Source organism: Salmo trutta, chromosome 40, assembly GCF_901001165.1.
Source record: "Salmo trutta chromosome 40, fSalTru1.1, whole genome shotgun sequence".
NCBI classification, from domain to species: Eukaryota; Metazoa; Chordata; class Actinopteri; order Salmoniformes; family Salmonidae; genus Salmo; species Salmo trutta.
This window is the reverse complement of record NC_042996.1, coordinates 13,423,611-13,447,927: the sequence shown is the minus strand read 5'-3', so window position 1 is coordinate 13,447,927 and position 24,317 is coordinate 13,423,611. Positions and strand designations below refer to the sequence as shown.

The window sequence follows — 24,317 nt, the reverse complement described above, 5'->3', positions numbered from 1 at the left end:
ATATTTGAACTGAGACCTTGGGATACTACTGAACTCCCTCAGTTTGTTGTGTCTGGCATTCTGCTGGCCAGGCAGGTGACGGGAGGAGCTAGGAGCAGTATTACAGTCCGGCATTCTGCTGGCCAGGCGGGTGACGGGAGGAGCTAGGAGCAGTATTACAGTCCGGCACTCTGCTGGCCAGGCGGTGACGGGAGGAGCTAGGAGCAGTATTACAGTCCGGCACTCTGCTGGCCAGGCGGGTGACGGGAGGAGCTAGGAGCAGTATTACAGTCCGGCTTTCTGCTGGCCAGGCGGGTGACGGGAGGAGCTAGGAGCAGTATTACAGTCCGGCATTCTGCTGGCCAGGCGGGTGACGGGAGGAGCTAGGAGCAGTATTACAGTCCGGCATTCTGCTGGCCAGGCGGGTGACGGGAGGAGCTAGGAGCAGTATTACAGTCCGGCATTCTGCTGGCCAGGCGGGTGACGGGAGGAGCTAGGAGCAGTATTACAGTCCGGCATTCTGCTGGCCAGGCGGGTGACGGGAGGAGCTAGGAGCAGTATTACAGTCCGGCTTTCTGCTGGCCAGGCGGGTGACGGGAGGAGCTAGGAGCAGTATTACAGTCCAGCATGCCTGCCCATGCTCACTAGGGTCATGTTCAGTAGCGAGCAAGTTACGTTCTGAACTTGTCCAATAAGAACACCGATATTTGTTTTCCGTTGCAAAACACCACCCAGCCTGCCGCGACAGGTAGCCTGGCAGGTAGGAGCGTTGGGCCAGATACCAAAAGGTTGCTGGATTGAATCCCCGAGCTGACAAGGTAAAAATCTGTCGTTCTGCCCCTGAACAAGGCAGTTAACCCACTGTTCCCCGGGCGCTGAGGACGTGGATGTTAAGGCAGACCCCTGCACCTCTCTGATTCAGAGGAGTTGGGTTCAATGCGGAAGACACATTTCAGTTGTACAACTGACTAGATATCCCCTTCCCCTTTCCCATACTGCTGTCCTGTGCTGGAGCTGAGATGGGTCCATTGCAGCCTGCTCCAGTGCCAAGCTGCAGTCTTCTTCCCTCTCAGCCACTCTGCTCAGGTCAGCAGCACTGGCATCTTACTATCTCTGTAATGAATTCTGCATGAACTACGTTTCTCCTCTCCTCACCCTCTTCTCACTCTCCCTCTCGATCTCCCTCTCTCCCTCCCATTTTAAACGGTCATATGTCTAACTGCTAGGAGAGAGCCACTCGCTCAATTATTCAAATGATGTGCCAGTAGCTTAAAAAAGGGATATTTGTTTTTGCTGTAGTGTAACACATCAAGTTGTCAACTTTTGCTGTGGTGCGGTGTATGTGTGTTAGCGCGGCTTCCAACATTGCATGCTGGGTTGTCAGAGGGATAGAGGTAGCGTTCAGACCCCCCCCACGTTAAACCGCAGGTAGCCGGTTAGCATCTGCTCACCGATATCAAAGCCATTTAACATCTGGTTGAACTGTTTGCCCTATAAGCACCTAGAGGGAAATGCTAGGCTACATGTTGCCTCCGGTTTATTCTGTCATTTTGGCCTCACAGGAGAATGTATCCACGTAGCGGACGATGCTGTATCTGTAGAGCAACGTATTAGATAGCAAATGGTACTGCTTCTGTTTCTCTCTCTGTCTCAGGACTCCTTTAAAAAAAGAAATCGGAAACGCGTATTCAATTATTTTCTGGGGTAAATGAAAACGGCACAGAGTTCTCATCCAGTTAGTTTTCACACTCAAAAAATAACCTGCTTTCTGTTTTAATGTGAAACACGCGTTCTCCCAGTGAAGAGTAGCTCTGTCTTGGCCTTGAAATGGCTGGACTGTGAATGCTTCCACACAGGCCCTTAGGTTAGTGCAGAGGTCTTTCAGTAGTGTAGATATGAAAGGAACCAGAGTACTCTCTTCCCCCCCCCCCCCCCCCCCCCCAGACGAGTTGTGACAGTCCTGTATGTTTTTGTGTACGCCTGTTATTAGACTAGATGCGTCCTTTAGTGTTGTTTCTCTGTCTGACTCTTATGACACCTGTCTAACCGGGCTGGTGGCGGTGGTGTTGTAAGAATCACAGCTGTGTGTCTCAGTAGTTCCACAGTCTGTTTACTACTGCTGAATCTAGGCACGTTCTCTCTCAATCGCTCCACTCAATGTTCTAATATTGTTGCATTCCTTGTTTGATAAGTCGACGTTACGGATAACACTATAGCTCCCGTACATACAGGTGTGTGTGTGTGTGTGTGTGTGTGTGTGTGTGTGTGTGTACTGTACTAGTCACAGACTGCACTTGTCAAACTGTCATTACTCATAGCAGATGATTTCATCGTCCGCAGTGTGGTGTGGGGACGCGGGTGGTTTGTGTGTGCTTGTGTGACGGAGATGGCGTCGGACTCCGCCCAAAGGAACAATGAGACTGTGCGTGTCACTCATCGTCTCTCTCTCTCTGTCTCTCTGTCTCTCTGTCTCTCGCTCTCTCGCTCTGTGTCTCTCTCTCGCTCTCTGTGTGTCCCCGTCTTTCATGCTGTTAACCCACACCAAGGCTTTCGTCCAGAGTGTCTCTCTCTAAGTGATAATCAGAATAGGTGGATGAAGACTGTATGGGCTCTTGAATTGCTCATAAAGTTGTTCTGTGTGGATGTCATGTATTTAGATGAACAGTGTGGTTATACTCTACCCTGCTGCTGATTGAATGCTGATTGAATATTGCTCATCAGTCCTTTGGGGAGGGAGTAGTGATCCTAACTGTGAAGTGATGCTTTAGTCCCTCTACGACTGGTGTCAGATTGATCATCAGTCCTTTGGGGAGGGAGTAGTGATCCTAACTGTGAAGTGATACTTTAGTCCCTCTACGACTGGTGTCAGATTGATCATCAGTCCTTTGGGGAGGGAGTAGTGATCCTAACTGTGAAGTGATACTTTAGTCCCTCTACGACTGGTGTCAGATTGATCATCAGTCCTTTGGGGAGGGAGTAGTGATCCTAACTGTGAAGTGATACTTTAGTCCCTCTACGACTGGTGTCAGATTGATCATCAGTCCTTTGGGGAGGGAGTAGTGATCCTAACTGTGAAGTGATACTTTAGTCCCTCTACGACTGGTGTCAGATTGCACGCACAAAGCTTAGACGACAGTTTTACAGTAGCATACAGAAAGCACCAGTAGGTCAGGGAAAGTATGATTTTTATAAACATTTTAATTAAACACTCCAGCAAAGATGTGTATGGTGTGCATAGATTGACACTTCTGTTATTTGACACCTTCAACTGTGAACCTCACACACTGTACGCAACACACACACTGTACACACACCTAACAGAACAAAGACAGCTCGGATCCCCTTGTCACTGGAGTGCAGAACAGATTTAAATCGCTTGTTTTATATTCACATGAAAGTTTAGTATGGGGGAGTTTGTATGACACTCCTCTCTGTTTTCATCTTGCTATGTGGTGCCAGAGATCGCCCACACAAACAGTTGCCAAAGTGCCTGGCAGATTTTTATATACAATTCTGGAGACGGGAGAGGGAGAACTGTACAACAGTCGAGAGAGAAAGAGAGCGAGGAAGAGGGAACTATACACCAGTCAAGAGTGAGGTGAAGGGTCAACTTCTCTCTCAAAATGACAATATCCTGCTGCTCTTGTCAAATACAGAGAGGGCAAGTTGAGATGCATTTCATAACATTCATTTCAAATGAATTTACTCTGTCCTTTTTTGAACAGGATTCACTGGAATGTGCTCAATAACTCTCAAGTCCATGTTACTGACAGCATGGACGTGGACGTGTCCCTTCTCAGAAAGTATCCAGTGTGTGAGAACATTCCCAGAAAGGACGCCAGAACCTCCGAGCCTGCCTGCCTGCCTGCCTGCCCTGCACGATGACCTCGATGCTTTAAAATGCCATTCCCTTACTGGGCGTTGGCCTGGGTCGTTTGTGTGTGCCAGGGTAGATGCGTACTGTAGCGATCGAGGGAGGAGATAGAAAGCATTATCTTTCTTCCTCTCCTTTTCTCTCCCTCCTTCCTCTTCTCTCCCCGGCTGGCCTGCAATATGCCTGATCAACATGATCGTTCTGGGTATACGACTCGCCACAGGAGTTGAACATGAGTCTCATTAATGAAGGCTGTTTCTCAAAAACGCTCGGCTGTCCCTTGATATCTGATCCCCCTCCCACTGTCTTTCTCATCTCTCTCTCTCCCTGTCCTTCTTTCCCTCCCTCTCTTATTTGCTCCTTCTCTCCCTCCCTCTCTTCTCTGATGTATTGAATAGGGGCTGTTGTGTGTTTGTGTTTGGGTGTGGAATGTCATGAGTGGGATAGCAGTGACTTGATGCTGAAGTCAGTGTCCCTTGTTCTCTCTCTCTCATTCTCTTTCTCTCTTGTTCCCTCTCTCGTTCTCTAATCTCTTTGTAAAGTAAACAAACGGCTGCATTTTGACAGAGGCCCTCAATCTCAGCCACTCTGATCTCCCGTCTGCTGCTCAGGAGAGTGTATCAATACAAGCCACCATTTGTCTGTCTCTCTGGTTCCTCTCATTGGTACGTGGACTGTTGTGGTGCGAAGTAGTTGCCGTGGCAGAGTCGGTGGTTCTGGGATGGGTTGTTTGTCTAGCCCGGGCTGTCACTAATGCGGACTAAATCTCTCAGTAGACTGGAGGATCCAACCGAGAACGTGAAGAGAGGTAAGACATGATGTCACTGAGGCAACTGACTTCAGGCAAAAAAATACTGCTTTGGTTTTTGCCACCTCACTAGGACAAACTACTGGTGTTCAAGCTATTGCTTCTGTCAGATTGAATTTTGTTGAAAAATGTAACTTAAATGATACAGTTCTAATGGTGTTGCACAGTTTACAATTGAGATTCAGTTACTTGGAGACATGAAAGTTCACATGGTATTTATAACCTGTCAGCGTAGATTGAGGGTAAACGACTCTGTGGGTAGACATGTCTTCATGGTGTACATTTGCAAATACTGTGTCAAATCATATGTGAAGAATGCAACAAAGATACAGAATCATCTGGCCAAGTGCATAAAGTTCCCTCAGCGCTCACAACAAGCAACCTCTGACGATAGTCCCTCTACTTCTATTTGAGGTGAAAATTAGGAATCAGACACCTTATCGATAGCATGGTCCTCCTGGAATCAGAAGTTTTTTTCACTCAATGGAGGAATGTAGTCAGAGATGCTGATTTAATGTCTTGCTCGAGCTGTGTATGCAACTGGTTCACTTTTGATGCTCACAGGCAATGTATATTGGAAGGGATTTCTGAATGTTCTTCGCCCAGCATACACCGCTCCAACCAGACATGCTTTATCTACTCATTTGCTGGATGCAGAGTTCAACAGAGTTCAAGTGAAGGTCAAGCAAATCATAGAGAAAGCAGACTGGATTGCAATCATCTCTGATGGGTGGTCGAATGTTCGTGGGCAAGGAATAATTAACTACATCATCTCCACCCCTCAACCAGTATTCTACAAGAGCACAGACACAAGGGACAACAGACACACAGGTCTCTACATTGCAGATGAGCTGAAGGCAGTCATCACACCCATTGGCTATGCTGTTCATGCATTGAATTTGCTCCTCAAGGACATCATGGCACTGAAAACAATAGATACACTCTACAAGAGAGCCAAGGAAGTGGTTAGGTATGTGAAGGGACAACAAGTTATAGCGGCAATCTACCTCACCAAGCAAAGTGAGAAGAATAAGAGCACCACATTGAAGCTGCCCAGCAACACCCGTTGGGGTGGTGTTGTCATCATGTTTGACAGTCTCCTGGAGGGGAAGGAGTCTCTCCAAGAAATGGCCATATCACAGTCTGCCGAAATGGACAGCCCCATCAAGAGGATCCTCCTGGATGATGTATTTTGGTAGAGAGTGGTAAGCAGCCTGAAACTCCTGAAGCCTATAGCAGTAGCCATTGCACGGATTGAGGGAGACAGTGTCATCCTGTCTGATGTAAGAGAAGAAATCAGTACTGCCCTGCCCACTTCACTGTTGCTCCAAGCAGAGGAAACTGCAGTTCGGAAATACATCAAAAAGCGTGAAGACTTCTGCCTGAAGCACATACACGCCACAGCGTACATGTTGGACCCCAAGTATGCTGGCAAGAGCATCCTGTCTGGTGCAGAGATCAACAAGGCCCATGGTGTCATCACTACCGTGTCTCACCACCTTGGCCTGGATGAGGGCAAGGTTCTGCCACCTTGGCCTGGATAAGGGCAAGGTTCTTGGCAGTTTGGCGAAGTACACTTCCAAGCAAGGGCTTTGGGATGGAGATGCAATATGGCAGTCGTGCCAACATATCTCATCAGCCACCTGATGGAAAATACTTTGTGGATCTGAGGCTCTTTCCCCAGTTGCCTCCATCATCCTCCAAATCCCATCAACATCAGCCACCTCAGAGCGCAAATGGTCCTGGTTTAGGAACACACACACCAAAGCATGCAAAAGGTTGACCAATACAAGGGTTGAAAAATTGGTGACCATCTGGGAAAATTTGAGGCATTTTGAGCCTGACAACGAGCCATCCTCAACAAGGTTGGAAAGTGACAGTCAAGATGAGGCCTCAGTCTGATGTTCAAGAGGTGGACATTGAGGAGGTCCAGGGAGGACATGGAAGCCTGAGAGGAAGACAACCAAAGCTTTAGTTTCTAGACCACCATTTTACAGATGTATGTTGAAAACGTTTTTGGGAGATGCGATGGATCATTGGGGATCATTCAATATTCCCTTTTTATTTTTCAGTGAAATCATCCCATGTGAAGAGTCAACTCATTTAAATAAAGTTCAATTCTTAACTAAATATTTGTTTTATTTTTATTGGAAGGATTTAATAATTTGCAATTATGTCTACTTATGATAAGGTAAAATGTTGTTTTTCTGTCTCCATATATGGTAAATATATCCAATGCAAAAATAATCTACACTTAAATGAATTTAATATTAATTTGCATATATTCCCGTTAATTCCCATGGAAAATTTCCACCTCTGAATATTCCCCAAATTGTGCAACCCTACTGTTGAGGTCAACTACAGTTGAAGTCGGAGGTTTACATACACCTTAGCCAAATGCATTTAAACTCAGTTTTTCACAATTCCTGACATTTAATCCTAGTAAAAATTCCCTGTCTTAGGTCAAACATTTCGGGTAGCCTTCCACGAGCTTCCCACAATATGTTCAGAGAATTTTGGCCCATTCCTCCTGACAGAGCTGGTGTAACTGAGTCAGGGTTGTAGGCCTCCTTGCTCACGCACGCTTTTTCAGTTCTGCCCACAAATGTTCTGTGGGATTGAGGTCAGGGCTTTGTGATGGCCACTCCAATACCTTGATTTTGTTGTCTTTAAGCCATTTTGCCACAACTTTGGAAGTATGCTTGGGGGCATTATCCATTTGGAAGACACATTTGCGACCAAGCTTTAACTTCCTGACTGATGTCTTCAGATGTTGCTTCAATATATCCACACAATTTTCCTCCCTCATGATGCCATCTATTTTGTGAAGTGCACCAGGCCCTCCTGCAGCAAAACACCCCCACACCATGATGCTGCCACCCTCGTGCTTCACGGTTGGGATGGTGTTCTTCGGCTTACAAGCCTCCTCCTTTTTCCTCAGAATATAACAATGGTCATTATGGCCAAACAGTTCTATTTTTGTTTCATCAGACCAGAGATCATTTCTCCAAAAATTATGATCTTTGTCCCCATGTCCAGTTGCAAACCGTAGTCTGGCTTTTTTTGTGGTGGTTTTGGAGAAGTGGCTTCTTCCTTGCTGAGCGACCTTTCAGGTTATGTCGATATAGGACTCGTTTTACTGTGGATATAGATACTTTTGTACCTGTTTCCTCCAGCATCTTCACAAGGTCCTTTGCTGTTGTTCTGGGATTGATTTGCACTTTTCGCACAAGTACATTCATCTCTCGGAGACAGAACGTGTCTCCTTCCTGAGCAGTATGGCGGCTGCATAGTCCCATGGTGTTTATACTTGCGTACTATTGTTTGTACAGATGAATGTGGTACCTTCAGGCGTTTGGAAATTGCTCTCAAGGATGAACCTAGACCTGTGGAGGTCTGTAATTTTTTTTCTGAGGTCTTGGCTGTTTTCTTTAGATTTTCCCATGATGTCAAGCAAAGAGGCACTGAGTTTGAAGGTTGACCTTGAAATACATCCACAGGTATTGACTCAAATTATGTTCTGTTCTGGAATTTTCCAAGCTGTTTAAAGGCAGAGTCAACTAGAGGTCGACCGATTAGGATTTTTCAATACCGATACGATTAATCGGCCAATATTTAATTTATTTATTTGTAATAATGACAATTACAACAATACTGAATGAACACTTATTTTAACTTAATATAATACATCAATAAAATCAATTTAGCCTCAAATAAATAATGAAACATGTTCAATTTGGTTTAAATAATGCAAAAACAAAGTGTTGGAGAACAAAGTAAAAGTGCAATATGTGCCATGTAAAAAAGCTAACGTGTAAGTTCCTTGCTCAGAACATGAGAACATATGAAAGCTGGTGGTTCCTTTTAACATGCGTCTTCAATATTCGCAGATAAGAAGTTTTAGGTTGTAGTTATTATAGGAATTATAGGACTATTTCTCTCTATACGATTTGTATTTCATATACCTTTGACTATTGGATGTTCTTATAGGCACTTTAGTATTGCCAGTGTAACAGTATAGCTTCCGTCCCTCTCCTCGCTCCTACCTGGGCTCAAACCAGGAACACATCGACAACAGCCACCCTCGAAGCAGCGTTACCCATGCAGAGCAAGGGGAGCAACTACTCCAAGTCTCAGAGCGAGTGATGTTTGAAACGCTATTAGCGCGCACCCGGCTAACTAGCTAGCCATTTCACATTGGTTACACGAGTCTAATCTTGGGAGTTGACAGGCTTGAAGTCATAAACAGCGCAATGCATTGCGAAGGGCTGCTGGCAAACGCACGAAAGTGCAGTTTGAATGAACGCTTACGAGCCTGCTGCTGCCTACCACTGCTCAGTCAGACTGCTCTATCAAATCATAGACTTAATTATAACATAATACACAGAAATACAAGCCTTAGGTCATTAATATGGTCGAATCCGGAAACTATTATCTCGAAAACAAAAAGTTTTTTTCCTGTCAGTGAAATACGGAACCGTTCCGTATTTTATCTAACGGGTGGCATCCCTAAGTTGTAACAGGAATATTTAATTGTACAACCTTCAATGTTATGTTATAATTATGTAAAATTCTGGCAAATTAGTTCACAACGAGCCAGGCGGCCCAAACTGTTGCATATACCCTGACTGCGTGCAATGAACGCAAAATGACACAATTTCACCTGGTTAATATTGCCTGCTAACCTGGATTTCTTTTAGCTAAATATACAGGTTTAAAAATATATACTTCTGTGCATTGATTTTAAGAAAGGCATTGTTTATGGTTGGAGCAACGTGTACCTAAGCGATTATATGCAATGCAGGACAGGCTAGATAAACTAGTAGTATCATCAACCATGTGTAGTTAACTAGTGATTATGATTGATTGATTGTTTTTTATAAGATAAGTTTAATGCTAGCTAGCAACTTACCTTGGCTTCTTACTGCATTCACGTAACAGGCAGGCTTCTCGTGAAGTGCAATGTAAAGCAGGTGGTTAGAGCGTTGGACTAGTTAACCGTAAGATTGCAAGATCGAATCCCCGAGCTGACAAGGTAAAAATCTGTTGTTCTGCCCTTGAACAAGGCAGTTAACCCACCGTTCCTAGTCCGTCATTGAAAATAAGAATGTGTTTTTAACTGACTTGCCTAGTTAAATAATTGTCGGAGGAAAAAAATACAGATTTCCGATTGTTATGAGAACTTGAAATCGGCCCTAATTAATCGGCCGTTCCGATTAATCGGTCGACCTCTACAGTCAACTTACTGGCTGTAAACTTTTGACCCATTGGAATTGTGTTATAATTCACTGTAAGTGAAATAATCTGTCTGTAAACAATTGTTGGAAAAATGACTTGTGTCATGCACAAAGTAGATGTCCTAACCGACTTGCCAAAACTATAGTTTGTTAACAAGAAATTTGTGGAGTGGTTGAAAAACTAGTTTTAATGACTCCAACCTAAGTGTATGTAAACTTCTGACTTCAACTGTATGTGTGATGTGGTTAGTTATAGGTAGAAACATGTTTGTGTTTTACATCTAGTTTGGGCAAATGAATATAGTTTTGAAGCAATGCTAATAGCATGCCCAGTGTTATGCCACGTATGGTTAGCCTACAGTTTTTTTTTTTGCTGTTACCCTGACAATTGGGTGACATCAGGCTAGTGTATGTGTTTGTATATTTGGACACACAGTGGTGCGACAGCACACACAGGCTCCATTTAGAACTTTGGCGTACCGCAAACGCCAAAGTTTTATTTCACTTTCAGTCCTTACTCAGTAGGCATTCATCTTTTTGTTCACTTTTTACATTCTATTCATTCCAAGGCATGATTTGACATGGCCTTGGTGCACTTCGTGATTGCCTTCTAGATCCTTTTTCCCCAATATGTAATGCGGTAAGGTGAATAGAGGCAGCACTCAGCCTGGTCGTCTCCAGGTCTGGCCTTGGGACGTGTTGATTGGCTGAACACAGGCAGGCTGAGAGGCGGATGAACAAAGTGAAGTGTGAGGCACTGAGTTCAAGAACAAAGGACAGGAAATGACTTCTCCTCCAACCAGGCTTTCTATTAGAACCATGCAGCTTCAGTACCTTTGAGATAAGAAACAGCAATGAGTGTTAACTTGGAGGGAGAGAGGAGCAGAGAGCAAAAGAACACTACTTGTTATAAAGACAAGTCTTGGACTAGAAACTACTAGACTCTAAAAGAGAGGAGCAGAATATTATATATTGTCTATTGTCATACGGTTCTTTACAGTCATCCAGACTCATTCTTTGACAGGAGTTGTGATGAATACAGACAGATACTTTACAGATAGACGACACAGGAAGACACAGTGTTATTATGTAAACTGAGAGGGATGTTATTTTAAAGTCTGTTGTTTTTGATGATGCTGTTGTCCAGAAGACGGGCTCTGAGTCTGATTGGATGAATGCATGATCCTTCTTTTATAGACTTAATCTACACTTGAATCATCATGGACAGACAGGTTATATATAGATTGACAACATGTTGTCCCTAACCTGTGAGTGAGCAAGACCAGTTCTCTCCTTTGTTCTTTCAGTGACGTTTTCCAGAAGCCTAATGTATGATTAATACCTTTCAGCAGGGAAAATGACAGCTTTCTTTTCTAATACTCTTACGACCTCTGTGATGGATGGATGGATGGAGAGAAAGATAGGGACAGCTGTTTGACGGGTGGTAGAGAGCAGGAGTGAAGGGGAAAGCGGAGAACCGGGTAATTTCCGCTCAGGCAAAGCACTAGACCGACGGGGACATTTTAACCGCAGCGGGAGAGGGAAATGACCTGCCGTTCTACGCAGCCGTCGCCACAGGGCACTGCCATGTGAAGAGGAAGCGGTTGAGACTGGCAGTGGTGGATGAGGGAAGGGTGAAAGGTCAGGGATGTAGGGGGTCTAACCAGGGAAAAGAGGAGTAGGAGTGGGCAGGGTGAGTAAAAGGGTGAAGAATGGGGAGGAGGATGGGGTGACTCCCTGGAAGTGCAAAGGTTCAGGGATGTATGTTTTCCTCAAGCAGCCCTGTAGCCTCAAGGAAGGGGCTTGTCCAGGAGTATTCTGTAGGCACGAGGAGTCGCAGCAGTCCAAGCAACACAACAAACACAATAATTCTGAACGAGCCTCCAAGCCCTTACAAACACGGAGTCACGGATGCTAGTGCCATTCCCTGAGCACGAAAGAGTCTAATTGCGTTTAGCTTAAGCGCTGCCCCTGTTGAATACTAATATGGGCGCTGGGGGGTTCAGTGTGTTACTGCTGCCAACACTGGGCTTTACTATAGGAAGACTCAAGACCCAGAATTCCATTCCACTGAACCATGGAAAAATTCAGTGGGGGGGGGGAAACGTTATTTTTTCCCAGACAGTGTCCCCCTGCTGTCCCTTCTCCCCCTCTGTGTGCCATTGTCAGCAAATGGCGGCATGCCTTTCACTGTGACAGACAGTTACACACCACCCTGTCATAAAAATTCCGGCCGGCTCGATAAGAGCGTCGTTTGTTCGGACATATTGGAATTCCGGACGAGCCAAGGGAGGAATTGGGGAAGAATCAAAGTGGAACACTTCCTGTCGGAATACATACTGAAAATGTGAAAGATAAGAGAAAAAATAAAATTATTTAAAACTGTAAAACTACCCTTCTCTTGGGACGCTTGGTACTTCTTAAGTGGAGGCGAAGCAGCAGATCTCATTGGTGGAGAGGGTTGAAAAGCTGTATCCTCATTGGTGGTTGCTGCTCTGCCATTCTGGTGAATGGAGAGAATTTACGGCATGTCTCACACCAGCTCAGTAAACACAGTAGCACACACCGAGTATCTACAATAGCCTCTTTCACTAAGAACACAGTATTGTGTTCTTTCTTGTGCTGTGCATGGAGCAATGTATTTATTCTCACACTGACATGGCCGACAAGCTGCCTCAAGCTGTGTAAAAATAGATTTACAGAAAATGTGTTCAGTGCTCTGTTTATTCTCAATCTCCACGTGAGTCCAATGTGTCTGAGGCGCGCGCACACACACACACACACACACACAACTTGTCTTTCTAATGTGCATTTGGCTGGCAGCTCAGTGCAGGTACATCAAAGCAGGTGAAATGCCAATTGGTCCGTCGCCTGGAAAGATTCACTATCTTTTTCCATCAGGACTTGACCGGAACAAAGTGTACCAGAATATTTTTACATCAGGAAGGATGATTTAGTACCTGGCTTTTGCTAATAGAAAACCTCAGATACACAGTATATTCTGGCTGACTGCATTCCAGCACAAGAACTACCTGTTATTGGTCAACTCATAGAACCAATGGGGCTCTTTCAATAAATCTGACCTCGACTTTTTCGTTTTCCACTATTTTTCCACTATTACCACAGCGCTTCAAACCATGAACACACACACACACATACACACATATATATTTTGTTCCAGCTTTGTTAATGTGTTTTCCTGTATTTTGAGCTTCCCATTGGCTGCTGAATCAGGAAGTGGCAGTGTGTGTGTGTGTGTGTGTGGAGTGACTGTTTGTTGGACCTTTACATTCGACCGGTCAGCTCATACAGTCATCTGATGAGGATACCAAGGATTGTAAATGGAGGAAACTCACTTGGTTGAGTGGTAAAGGAGGTGTGTGCGCGTCCTTGTTCGGCGCCCTCAGCATCCTGGTCACGCGTGACAGTTTCTCGCTAATCGTCCGTCTGGGGCATAATAGCTGACGTGCGCACGCACCGCGTGTGGCTCAACTCAGTGGCTCAACTCAACGGCTCTCAAACAAACACACACACACACACTACTGCTCTCAAACAGCCTCTTAGCTGTGTATGATAGACTCCACCCCTGGGGAGTCCTGCTGGTTCCACCAGTGTGACTCAGACATGGCCCCCAGTGTGTGCTACAGTAGGCCATGCTTTAACCTTTGACCCCTGGCTCAGTGTGGGGCCAGAGAACTGAACCATTTAGTGTTTGATAGTAGTGAAAAGGTACAACACGACCACTTCCCGTCTGTATTGGCCTTCACTGAGCCTACTGGGACCACAATACAAAGGTTGACATTTGAACTCTTCTCCTTTTCTTCCATCTATCTTCCTCTTCTTCTACCTTCCTCTCTCTCTCTCTCTCTCCTCCCCCCCTCTGTTTTCTCTGGCAGCGTCTGGTACAGAGCAGGATGCTGTGCTGAGGCTTGAGAAGGAGAGGGCTGAGATCGTCTCCAAATATGACAAGGTAAGAACCCCTTCGCTAATGAAGGACAGTAAATCACCTGCAGCATTGAATGTTTGTCTGTCAGTACCAGACAGAAGCTGGGATAACAATATTTCTAGGAGGTTTCCAGAGATTTGTGCTTTGTCAGACTGATGGTGAAAAGTGTGTGTGTGGCACCTCTTTCCATTGCCTGTGGCATCATCACTATAGCCAGCTGTCGTGCCTGGTTTATAAATTAGCCTTTTTAATTTAGTCCAGCGGGCAGTATAATCAAGCCCGCTCGTTAAGAGAGGAGCAGTGAGGGAGGGATGGAGTGGAGGAGAGAGGCGGGCATTCTGACACAGAGTTTAATTATGTTTTGATGTTTGACCCTGATCACAAGAGGAGTCCATTTTCTCTCGTTGGCGAGGCGGAACGAGTCCAATGAAAACCAATTCAGTTTCATAATGACAGTGTCGGGGGGGGGGGGGCGACCCTGGAAGGGAGACTGTTATCAAAACAAAGATGGAGTTCATGCTCTCACTACAGACCTCAACGTTTTCTATCAATGGGGTTTCATTCAAGGGTACGATGGCGTACGGCCGATCCCTCCTGTTTCCTTTGACTACAGGAGAATACCGGAAGAAACATTCTATACACTCTCAAACTGGGACAGAGGCAATCATAGACGCCAGAGACATGGAAAGCTTGACAAAGTGAAACCCTGAACAGAATCATGCTCCAATTCTGCTATGGCATTGATTTTACACAGCTGTCTTGTGCGTTCGTCCCTGTGCCTATACGCAGATACCACATGACATGGGCTTTAGACACAGTCTGTGTCTCCGCTGACATCTCTCCTAGGCTCTGTGTGTGTTCGGCCTGAGGTTGGATGTAAGAACAATCTATTCATCCCAGATGTGTCTTTTTGATGTATTTATATACATGTTACCCTGTTTCTGCTGTGTGGGGGAGCTGGGTTAAGTTAGGACAGGATTTCCAGTAAACAGAGGGAGTGCGGGAAGGAGACATCCAGCTGGTCTTCAGTCTAGCAGTACAGACCTCAGCTGGACATTGTTTAGCTCGCTCTCTTTTTCTATTCATCACCTCTTTAGACTTTAAATTTTTTTTTTACATTTATTTAACATGGCAAGTCAGTTAAGAACAAATTCTTATTTACAATGATGGCTTACCGGGGAACAGTGGGTTAACTGCCTTGTTCAGGGGCAGAACGACAGGTTTTTACCTTGTCAGCTCAGGGATTCGATCTAGCAACCTTTCAGTTACTGGCCCAACGCTCTAACCACTAGGCTACCCGCCGCCCCTCTATTTGTCTCCCACATGTTCTCTCTCTCTTTCTTTCCTTTGTATTTGTTTCTCTATACAATCCTTCCATCTTCACAATTTATTTTCATTTTCTCATTATCTTCCCTTTGCTCTCATGCCTTCTCCACTCCCATTTTCAATGTTGACTTTCTTTCTATTGTCTGAATTCAACAGCCTCTCCTCTGCCTTGAGTCAGGCTGTGACTTGGTGCGTCTGCCTAACTCTTCATTTCGCACCTGTTAGCAGCAGGGCTAGGCTCTCTAGCACAGCCAAGCATAGCATGCACACACACACACACACACACACACACACACTCTCACTGAAGGGGAGCAGGGAGGACTGGAGTTGCCCATCCCTGCTCCAGACTGTCTGAGGGTAAATATACTGAACAAAAATATAAACACAACATGCAACAATTTTACTGAGTTACAGTTCATATAAGGAAATCAGTCTATTGAAATAAATTCGGTAGGCCCTAATCTATGGATTTCACATGACTGGGAATACAGATATGCATCTGTTGGTCACAGATGGTGACTGGAACACGCTGTCGTACACATCGATCCAGAGCATCCCAAACATGCTCAATGGGTGACATGTCTGAGTATGCAAGCCAATGCAAGACATTTTTAGCTTCCAGGAATTGTGTACAGATTCTTGCGACATGGTGCCGTGCATTACCATGCTGAAACATGGGGTGATGGCGGTGGATGAATGGCACGACAATGGGCCTCAGGATCTCATCACGGTAGCTCTGTGCATTCAAATTGCCATCGATAAAAGTCAATTGTGTTAGTTGTCCGTAGCCTATACCTACCTGCCCTTACCATAACCCCACCGCCACCATGGGGCACTCTGTTCACAACGTTGACATCAGCAAACCGCTCTTCCACACAACGCCATAAACATGGTCTGCGGTTGTTAGTCCGTATGGACGTACTGCCAAATTCTCAAACTACTTTGGAGGCGGCTTATGGTAGAAACATTTACATTAAATTCTCTGGCAACAGCCCTAGTGGACATTTCTTGCAGTCAGCATGCCAATTGCGCAACTTGAGACATCTGTGGCATTTTGTTGTGTGATAAAACGGCACATTTTTAGTGGCCTTTTTTTGTCCCCAACACAAGGTGCACCTGTGTAATTATAATGCTGTTTAATCAACTTCTTGATATGCCACACCTGTCAGGTGGATGGATTATCTTGGCAAAGGAGAAATGTCCGCTAACAGGGATGTAAACAAATTTGTGCACACAATTTGAGAGAAATAAGCTTATTCTGTGCGTATGGAAAATGTCTGCGATCATTTATTTTAGCTCATGAAACATGGGACCAACACTTTACATGTTGCGTTTATATTTTTGTTCAGTGTAGAATAACACTGATCATGTTCTGTCTCTTGTAATAGTGTCGATGTTTACAAAGTATGTAGCCATTCTGTTCTGTATAGGCATTCAGTTACTTTACTTCTTAAAATTCAAAGTATCTCATTGGTATTCCTTCTCATTTGTGCTGCATTCAAAGTAAACAAATGTTCCCCAAGGATGTATTTTTTTTTAAGCACAAATGCATTTCAAACTACTTGTTATTCATTGCTTTACCCATAAGGCTCTTTGATTGCAGGGAAAAGAGGGCGCCACTGTGGAACCCTGGGAGGATGCAAGCTTCCACCTGTACAAAGTCATTGACCGCTTCGGCTTCGTACAGTAAGAGCACACACACACACACACACACACACACACACACACACACCCTTAGGTGATCAATTCATTACACATGGCAAATAAACTTTGAAATGTGAATCATTCACAGACACCACAATCTTCTCCCTTGTTTGTGTTCTGATATTTAACTTCAGTAAAAGCTTCAAAGAACACTAGTTTAAAATAGTACCATTGTCTTGAAGTAGGAGAAAGTGACTCTCTATACAGCTTAGTGTTGAGTATAAGCCCCTCTCTATATCCTGGTGTGTTGTGTGGCTTTGGCATGGCCAGCAGTGGGGTTGCATGGCCCTTATATAACACTGTTCTTAGGCAGTTATAACAGTTATATATAGGCTGGCACATGTGGGCTGGTCCAGGCAGGAAGCTGCAGTGTTAGCCACAATCACAAGGCATCAGTGTAGGAGCTCAGGCCCAGGGCCAGAGTCACGGTATAGGAGAGAGATGGAGAGGTTATAGTCTGGAGAGAGGGAAGGATGGAGAGGTTGAGGCTTGGGTGAAGGCTACGGTCTGGGAGAGAGAGGGATGGAAAGAGAGCAGATGGGGGCTTGGCTGAAGGTTATGGTTGTGACCTAATGCCAGGACTGTGGACTGGTTAGGACACAGAGCTGGGGCCCATGGTTAAGACAGTAGAGATGAGGCCTCAGGCTCCATGAAATAGCCTATGAAGGAGAGCCCTTTCTAGGTCATACTGACTAGGTGTGACGACGACAATGAGGGAGAAAAGAAGGGAATGCCCCATTTACAGGCAGAAACCGACAAACTGACTGCAAACTCCCTGTGCTTCCTGTATGAGTTAAAGGCCAGGTTCAGGGGTCAGGGCAGTCCCGGGACAGAGACACAGGAAGTGGAGGATGGGACCCAGGCTCTGTTCCCTTCCATGAAGTCATCACAGATCTGACCTGATCACAGGTCTGACCAATGTTGGATTGGTTAAAGCAATGGAGAGGAAACCTTACTTTCACTTGCCCAGTCATGGACAGATTATTTAATATTACTAAAACAAGGAAGGATGCATTTTGAGAGTATTGGAACAGGCCCCCACCATGGGGAAATCCCGTTTTTCTGATCTAAGCCAGTGGGCTGAGTGGCACAGAGAGAACTGTGCTGCTCTGAACTGTTAGTTTCATAGTGTAACTGACGGATGGCCATAGAGGCATTGAAACGGGGACAGGACAGTAGCCAGAATGGAGGAATGTTTTAATGTGTTATTTCCTGTTTGCTTGGCTGCCGACGTGTAATGTTCCCTCCCTTTGATGAGTGTTAGGGAAGGTTAAACGAGCTCTGGCAGCTACGGCATTTATTTCTTTAATGACTCCACTTCCTCTGGAAAGAATCTTTGAGTGGCCCGTATTCACGTTGAGACACCTCATCTTGAGGCTCCATCTTGTCCGTCTTCGCCGCGTATGAGGGAGATGAGTTGGACAGAGAGACAGCCTACTAACATTCCACCCCTCTACCAAATGTGTAATGTTCTTAAAGGCCCAGACCAGCAAAGCCTTAGCTAAGCCCATGGTCAAACAATGATTGATACCTTGCATATTTTCAAAGCAAGAATGTGTCTAAAATATAAACCAACGCTGTGTAATACTAAAGCTTGTTTGTTTTCTCCTCTCCAGTGAGAATGACCTTCCGTCCTACGACTCGGTGGAAGAGAAGGTGAGCGACCATGTTTCCGACCCTCAGGGCTAACTACATGTCTCCCGTCCCACATGTCTATGCCGCTGTAAAATGGCCTTCACAGATGAGAAAGAACAAAATGTCTTTCACACGCATAACGATTACTGTCACTGCTATGAATAGAACTCTGGTTGCCGAGAATGTATTAGCTCTTTCCTTTTCAGAATCCTAACATTTTGTAGTCTTCTACTGTAGCTCACAATGCGTTTCATAATGTTCTGAGCTGATGTTTAGATTGCATTCTAATTTCACTGTAACCTTTGCCTCATCCTACATCATAAAATGTATGATACTGCCTATTTGTCTGCATATACAGTTCCTCCAGAGTTTTGGTAATGAGGAAGTGTTAACATGCCACTTCCTGTGTCCCCTCAGCAAAAACACATAGAGGTAGAAAGGACCTCAAAATGGCTGAAGATGATGAAGAGCTGGGACAAGTATAAGAACAGTGAAAAGGTACGATCTCTCTCTTCCTCCCTCACCATCTCTCCCCCTTCTTGCAGTCTCTCTTAAAATATCTCATTCCCACATTCCTGATGTCAAATATTACATTCCACATTCTTCTCCTCCACTCCTCGTGCCTCACATCTCTTCTTCTCTTTGGTGAACAAATATTAGTGAGTCTCACCCTGAAGAGCATTTAAAGGGGTCCGGTCTCTGTAATGGCTGTCTTTGTTAGTGCCTGAGTTTGGGGTCTTCTTTATGATAGGTGTTGGACCCTCGGGCATTCAGTTCTGACGTCCTTCAGTTGTACTCTGAGGTGGTTCCTGCGAGAATTGGAGATTTGTCTTTAAATGAACCTTTGGCTAGGGGAATGTTTTAGCCTTGTTCTCTCTCTTTCTCTGGTTTCAAGAATTGCGTGACAAGCAACAACCACCAAGGACTTGTTGTTTCTCCCCCCCCCCCACCTCCCCTTTAGGGGTATCCGTATTCTGTCAGTCCCTGCTCTGCTCGTTTCTCTCGGCTGGTTAAACGGGTTACGGTTGATGGCTCTCTTTGTTTCCTGTGCTGCTGAAAACAATAGAATACTAATGCAGTCATACGGTTCTAGCGTCTGAAGGGCAGGTTCTAGCGTCTGTAGGGCAGGTTCTAGCGTCTGTAGGGCAGGTTCTAGCGTCTGCAGGGCAGGTGTAATCTGTAGTTCTACTTAACATCTGCTGTAGTGCAGAGCCTGGGTCAGGTGTTGTTGTGACAGTCAATTGATGGTACAGATAGAGGACTGTGGAGTGCAGCGAGCAGGAGAGACCTCTACACTGAAGAGACATTAGATCTCATATACACACACACACACACACACACACACTAGAGGTCGACTGATTATGATTTTTCAACGCCGATACCGATAATTCAACGCCGATGCGGATTTTTTTTAAATTATTATTATTTTTTATATTTTTTTTTATTTATTTGTAATAATGACAATTACAACAATACTGAATGAGCACTTATTTTAACTTAATATAATACATCAATAAATAATGAAACATGTTCAATTTGGTTTAAATAATGCAAAAACAAAGTGTTGAAGAAAGTAAAAGTGCATTATGTGCCATGTAAAAAAGCTAACGTTTAATTTCCTTGCTCAGAACATGAGAACATATGAAAGCTGGTGGTTCCTTTTAACATGCGTCTTCAATATTCGCAGATAAGAAGTTTTAGGTTGTAGTTATTATAGGAATTATAGGACTATTTCTCTCTATACGATTTGTATTTCATATGCCTTTGACTATTGGATGTTCTTATAGGCACTTTAGTATTGCCAGTGTAACAGTATAGCTTCCGTCCCTCTGCTCGCCCCTACCTGGGCTCAAACCAGGAACACATCGACAACAGCCACCCTCGAAGCATTGTTACCCATGCAGAGCGAGTGACGTTTGAAACGCTATTAGCGCGCACCCGGCTAACTAGCTAGCCATTTCACCTCGGTTACACCAGCCTCATCTTGGGAGTTGACAGGCTTGAAGTCATAAACAGCGCAATGCATTGCGAAGGGCTGCTGGCAAACGCACGAAAGGGCTGTTTTGAATGAATGCTTACGAGCCTGCTGCTGCCTACCACCACTCAGTCAGACTGCTCTATCAAATCATAGACTTAATTATAACATAATAACACACAGTAATGTGAGCCTTAGGTCATTAATATGGTTGAATCCGGAAACTATCGTCTCGAAAACAAAACGTTTTTCCTGTCAGTGAAATACGGAACCGTTCCGTATTTTATCTAACGGGTGGCATCCCTAAGTCTAAATATTCCTGTTACATTGCCCAACCTTCAATGTTATGTCATAATTACATAAAATTCTGGCAAATTAGTTCGCGACGAGCCAGGCGGCCCAAACTGTTGCATATACCCTGACTCTGCGTGCAATGAACGCTAGAGATGTGACACAATTTCATGTTAGCAGGCAATATTAACTAAATATGCAGGCAAATCGGTGGCCAAAAATACCGATTACCGATTGTTATGAAAACTTGAAATCGGCCGTAATTAATCTGCCATTACGATTAATCGGTCGACCTCTAACACACACACACACACACACACACACACACACACACACACACACACACTATAAACTCATCAAAAGACACCACACGCACAAATGCACACAAACACACACACATCAATGGATGATTAGTGGAACAGGTGCACTCATTGACTTCCTCATCAGAGCACTAATTACAGGGCTGTCGCTGTAGAGACATCAAGCCCTGAGTGGGTCTATCTGGCACACGCACTGCACACACACACTACACAGTACAAACACACACCTCCACACTCACAGAGAACACGTATACTACACACACACACACACACAGACTAACATGCACTATGAGCATACAACCTAAACTGATTTGTTAACCTTTAATTATCACCCATCACTGGCCATCCGATGCCTAAACACATCTCCTTCCAAATCAATGTTTCTCTCTCTCTCCTCCCACCTCTCTCTGTGTTCTACCTGCTGAGTAATGAAGATGCACTGTGTGTGTGTGTGTGTGTGTGTGTGTGTGTGTGTGTGTGTGTGTGTGATGCAAAATAAATACAGTAGGGGAAGAGGTAGTTGTTTGGGCTAAATTATAGATGGGCTATGTACAGGTGCAGTGATCTGTGAGCTGCTCTGACAGCTGGTGCTTAAAGCTAGTGAGGGAGATAAGTGCTTCCAGTTTCAGAGATTTTTGTAGTTCGTTCCAGTCATTGGCAGCGGAGAACTGGAAGGAGAGACGGCAAAAGGAGGAATTGGCTTTGGGGGTGACCAGAGAGATATACCTGCTGGAGCGCGTGCTACAGGTGGGTGCTGCTATGGTGACCAGCGAGCTGAGATAAGGGGGGACTTTACCTAGCAGGGTCTTGTAGATGACCTGGAGCCAGTGGGTTTGGCGACGAGTATGAAGCGAGGGCCAGCCAACGAGAGCATACAGGTCGCTGTGGTGGGTAGTATATGGGGCTTTGGTGACAAAACGGATGGCACTGTGATAGACTGCATCCAGGTTATTGAGTAGGGTATTGGAGGCTATTTTCTAAATGACATCGCCGAAGTCGAGGATCGGTAGGATGGTCAGTTTTACGAGGGTATGTTTGGCAGCATGAGTGAAGGATGCTTTGTTGCGAAATAGGAAGCCAATTCTAGATTTAACTTTGGATTGGAGATGTTTGATGTGAGTCTGGAAGGAGAGCTTACAGTCTAACCAGACACCTAGGTATTTGTAGTTGTCCACATATTCTAAGTAAGAACCGTCCAGAGTAGAGATGCTGGACGGGCGGGCAGGTGCGGGCAGCGATCGGTTGAAGAGCATGCGTTTAGTTTTACTTGTATTTAAGAGCAGTTGGAGGCCACGGAAGGAGAGTTGTATGGCATTGAAGCTCGTCTGGAGGATTGTTAACACAGTGTCCAAAGAAGGGCCAGAAGTATACAGAATGGTGTCGTCTGCGTAGAGGTAGATCAGAGACTCACCAGCAGCAAGAGCGACATCATTGATGTATACAGAGAAAAGAGTTGGCCCAAGAATTGAACCCTGTGGCACCCCCATAGAGACTACCAGAGGCCCGGACAACAGGTCCTCCGATTTGACACATTGAACTATATCAGAGAAGTAGTTGGTGAACCAGGTGAGGCAATCGTTTGCGAAACCAAGGCTATTGAGTCTGCCGATGAGGATTTGGTGATTGACGGAGTCGAAAGTCTTGGCCAGGTCAATGAATACGGCAGCACAGTATTGTTTCTTACCGATGGCGGTTACAATATCGTTTAGGACCTTGAGCGTGGCTGAGGTGCACCCATGACCAGCTCTGAAACCAGATTGCATAGCGGAGAAGGTGCGGTGGGATTCAAAATGGTCGGTAATTTGTTTGTTGACTTGGCTTTCGAAGAACTTAGAAAGGCAGGGTAGGATAGATATAGGTCTGTAGCAGTTTGGGTCAAGAGTGTCCCCTCTTTTGTAGAGGGGGATGACAGCTGCTGCTTTCCAATCTTTTGGAATCTCAGTAGACACGAGAGGTTGAACAGGCTAGTAATAGGAGTTGCAACAATTTCGGCAGATAATTTTAGAAAGAAAGGGTCCAGATTGTCTAGCCCGGCTGATTTGTAGGGGTCCAGATTTTGCAGCTCTTTCAGAACATCAGCTGACTGGATTTGGGAGAAGGAGAAATGGGGAAGGCTTGGGTGAGTAGCTGTGGGGGGTGCAGTGCTGTTGACCGCGGTAGGGGTAGCCAGGTGGAAAGCATGGCCCACCGTAGAAAAATGCTTATTGAAATTCTCAATTATAGTGGATTTATCGGAGGTGACGGAGTTTCCTATCCTCAGTGCAGTGGGCAGCTGGGAGGAGGTGTTCTTATTCTCCATGGACTTTACAGTGTCCCAGAACGTTTTTGAGTTTGTGGTGCAGGAAGCAAATTTCTGCTTGAAAAAGCTAGCCTTGGCTTTTCTAACTGCCTGTGTATATTGGTTTCTAACTTCCCTGAAAAGTTGCATATCACGGAGCCTGTTCGATGCTAATGCAGAACACCACAGGATGTTTTTGTGTTGGTTTAGGGCAGTCAGGTCTGGAGAGAACCAAGGGCTATATCTGTTCCTGGATCTAAATTTCTTGAATGGGGCATGCTTATTTAAGATGGTGAGGAAGGCATTAAAAAAATAAATAACCAGGCATGAGGTCAATATCCTTCCAGGATACCAGGGCCAGGTCGATTAGAAAGGCTTGCTCGCTGATATGTTTCAGGGAGCGTTTGACAGTGATGAGTGGAGGTCGTTTGACCGCTGACCCATTACGGATGCAGGCAATGAGGCAGTGATCGCTGAGATCTTGGTTGAAAAGAGCAGAGGTGTATTTAGAGGGCAAGTTGGTTAGGATGATATCTATGAGGGTGCCCGTGTTTATGGCTTTGGGGTGGTACCTGGTAGGTTCATTGATAATTTGTGAGATTGAGGGCATCAAGCTTAGATTGTAGGATGGCTGGGGTGTTAAGCATGTCCCAGTTTAGGTCACCTAGCAGCACGAGCTCTGAAGATAGATGGGGGGGCAATCAGTTCACATATGGTATCCAGAGCACAGCTGGGGGCAGAGGGTGGTCTATAGCAGGCGGCAACGGTGAGAGACTTGTTTTTAGAGAGATGGATTTTTAAAAGTAGAAGTTCATTGTTTGGGTACAGACCTGGATAGTAGGACAGAACTCTGCAGGCTATCTCTGCAGTAGATTGCAACACCATATATGTGTGTGTGTGTGTGTGTGTGTGTGTGTGTGTGTAATTTATAACAGTATTGACAT

General features: G+C 45.1%; 1 protein-coding gene across 3 annotated transcripts in view; it reads left to right on the top strand.

Moving 5' to 3' along the window:
- The window catches only part of LOC115180283 (USP6 N-terminal-like protein), an 87,605-nt gene that overhangs the window by 45,969 nt on the left and 17,319 nt on the right, over nt 1-24,317 (top strand). For 2 of the 3 annotated variants that reach the window (XM_029742252.1, XM_029742250.1), the window contains 4 exons: nt 13,795-13,868; nt 16,774-16,856; nt 18,491-18,530; nt 18,927-19,007. In XM_029742252.1, the coding sequence (XP_029598112.1) occupies nt 13,795-13,868; nt 16,774-16,856; nt 18,491-18,530; nt 18,927-19,007 (278 nt within the window). Of the gene's footprint in view, nt 1-4,261; nt 4,662-13,794; nt 13,869-16,773; nt 16,857-18,490; nt 18,531-18,926; nt 19,008-24,317 lie in introns of those variants that run through there. The other variant, XM_029742251.1, reaches the window with a different exon arrangement.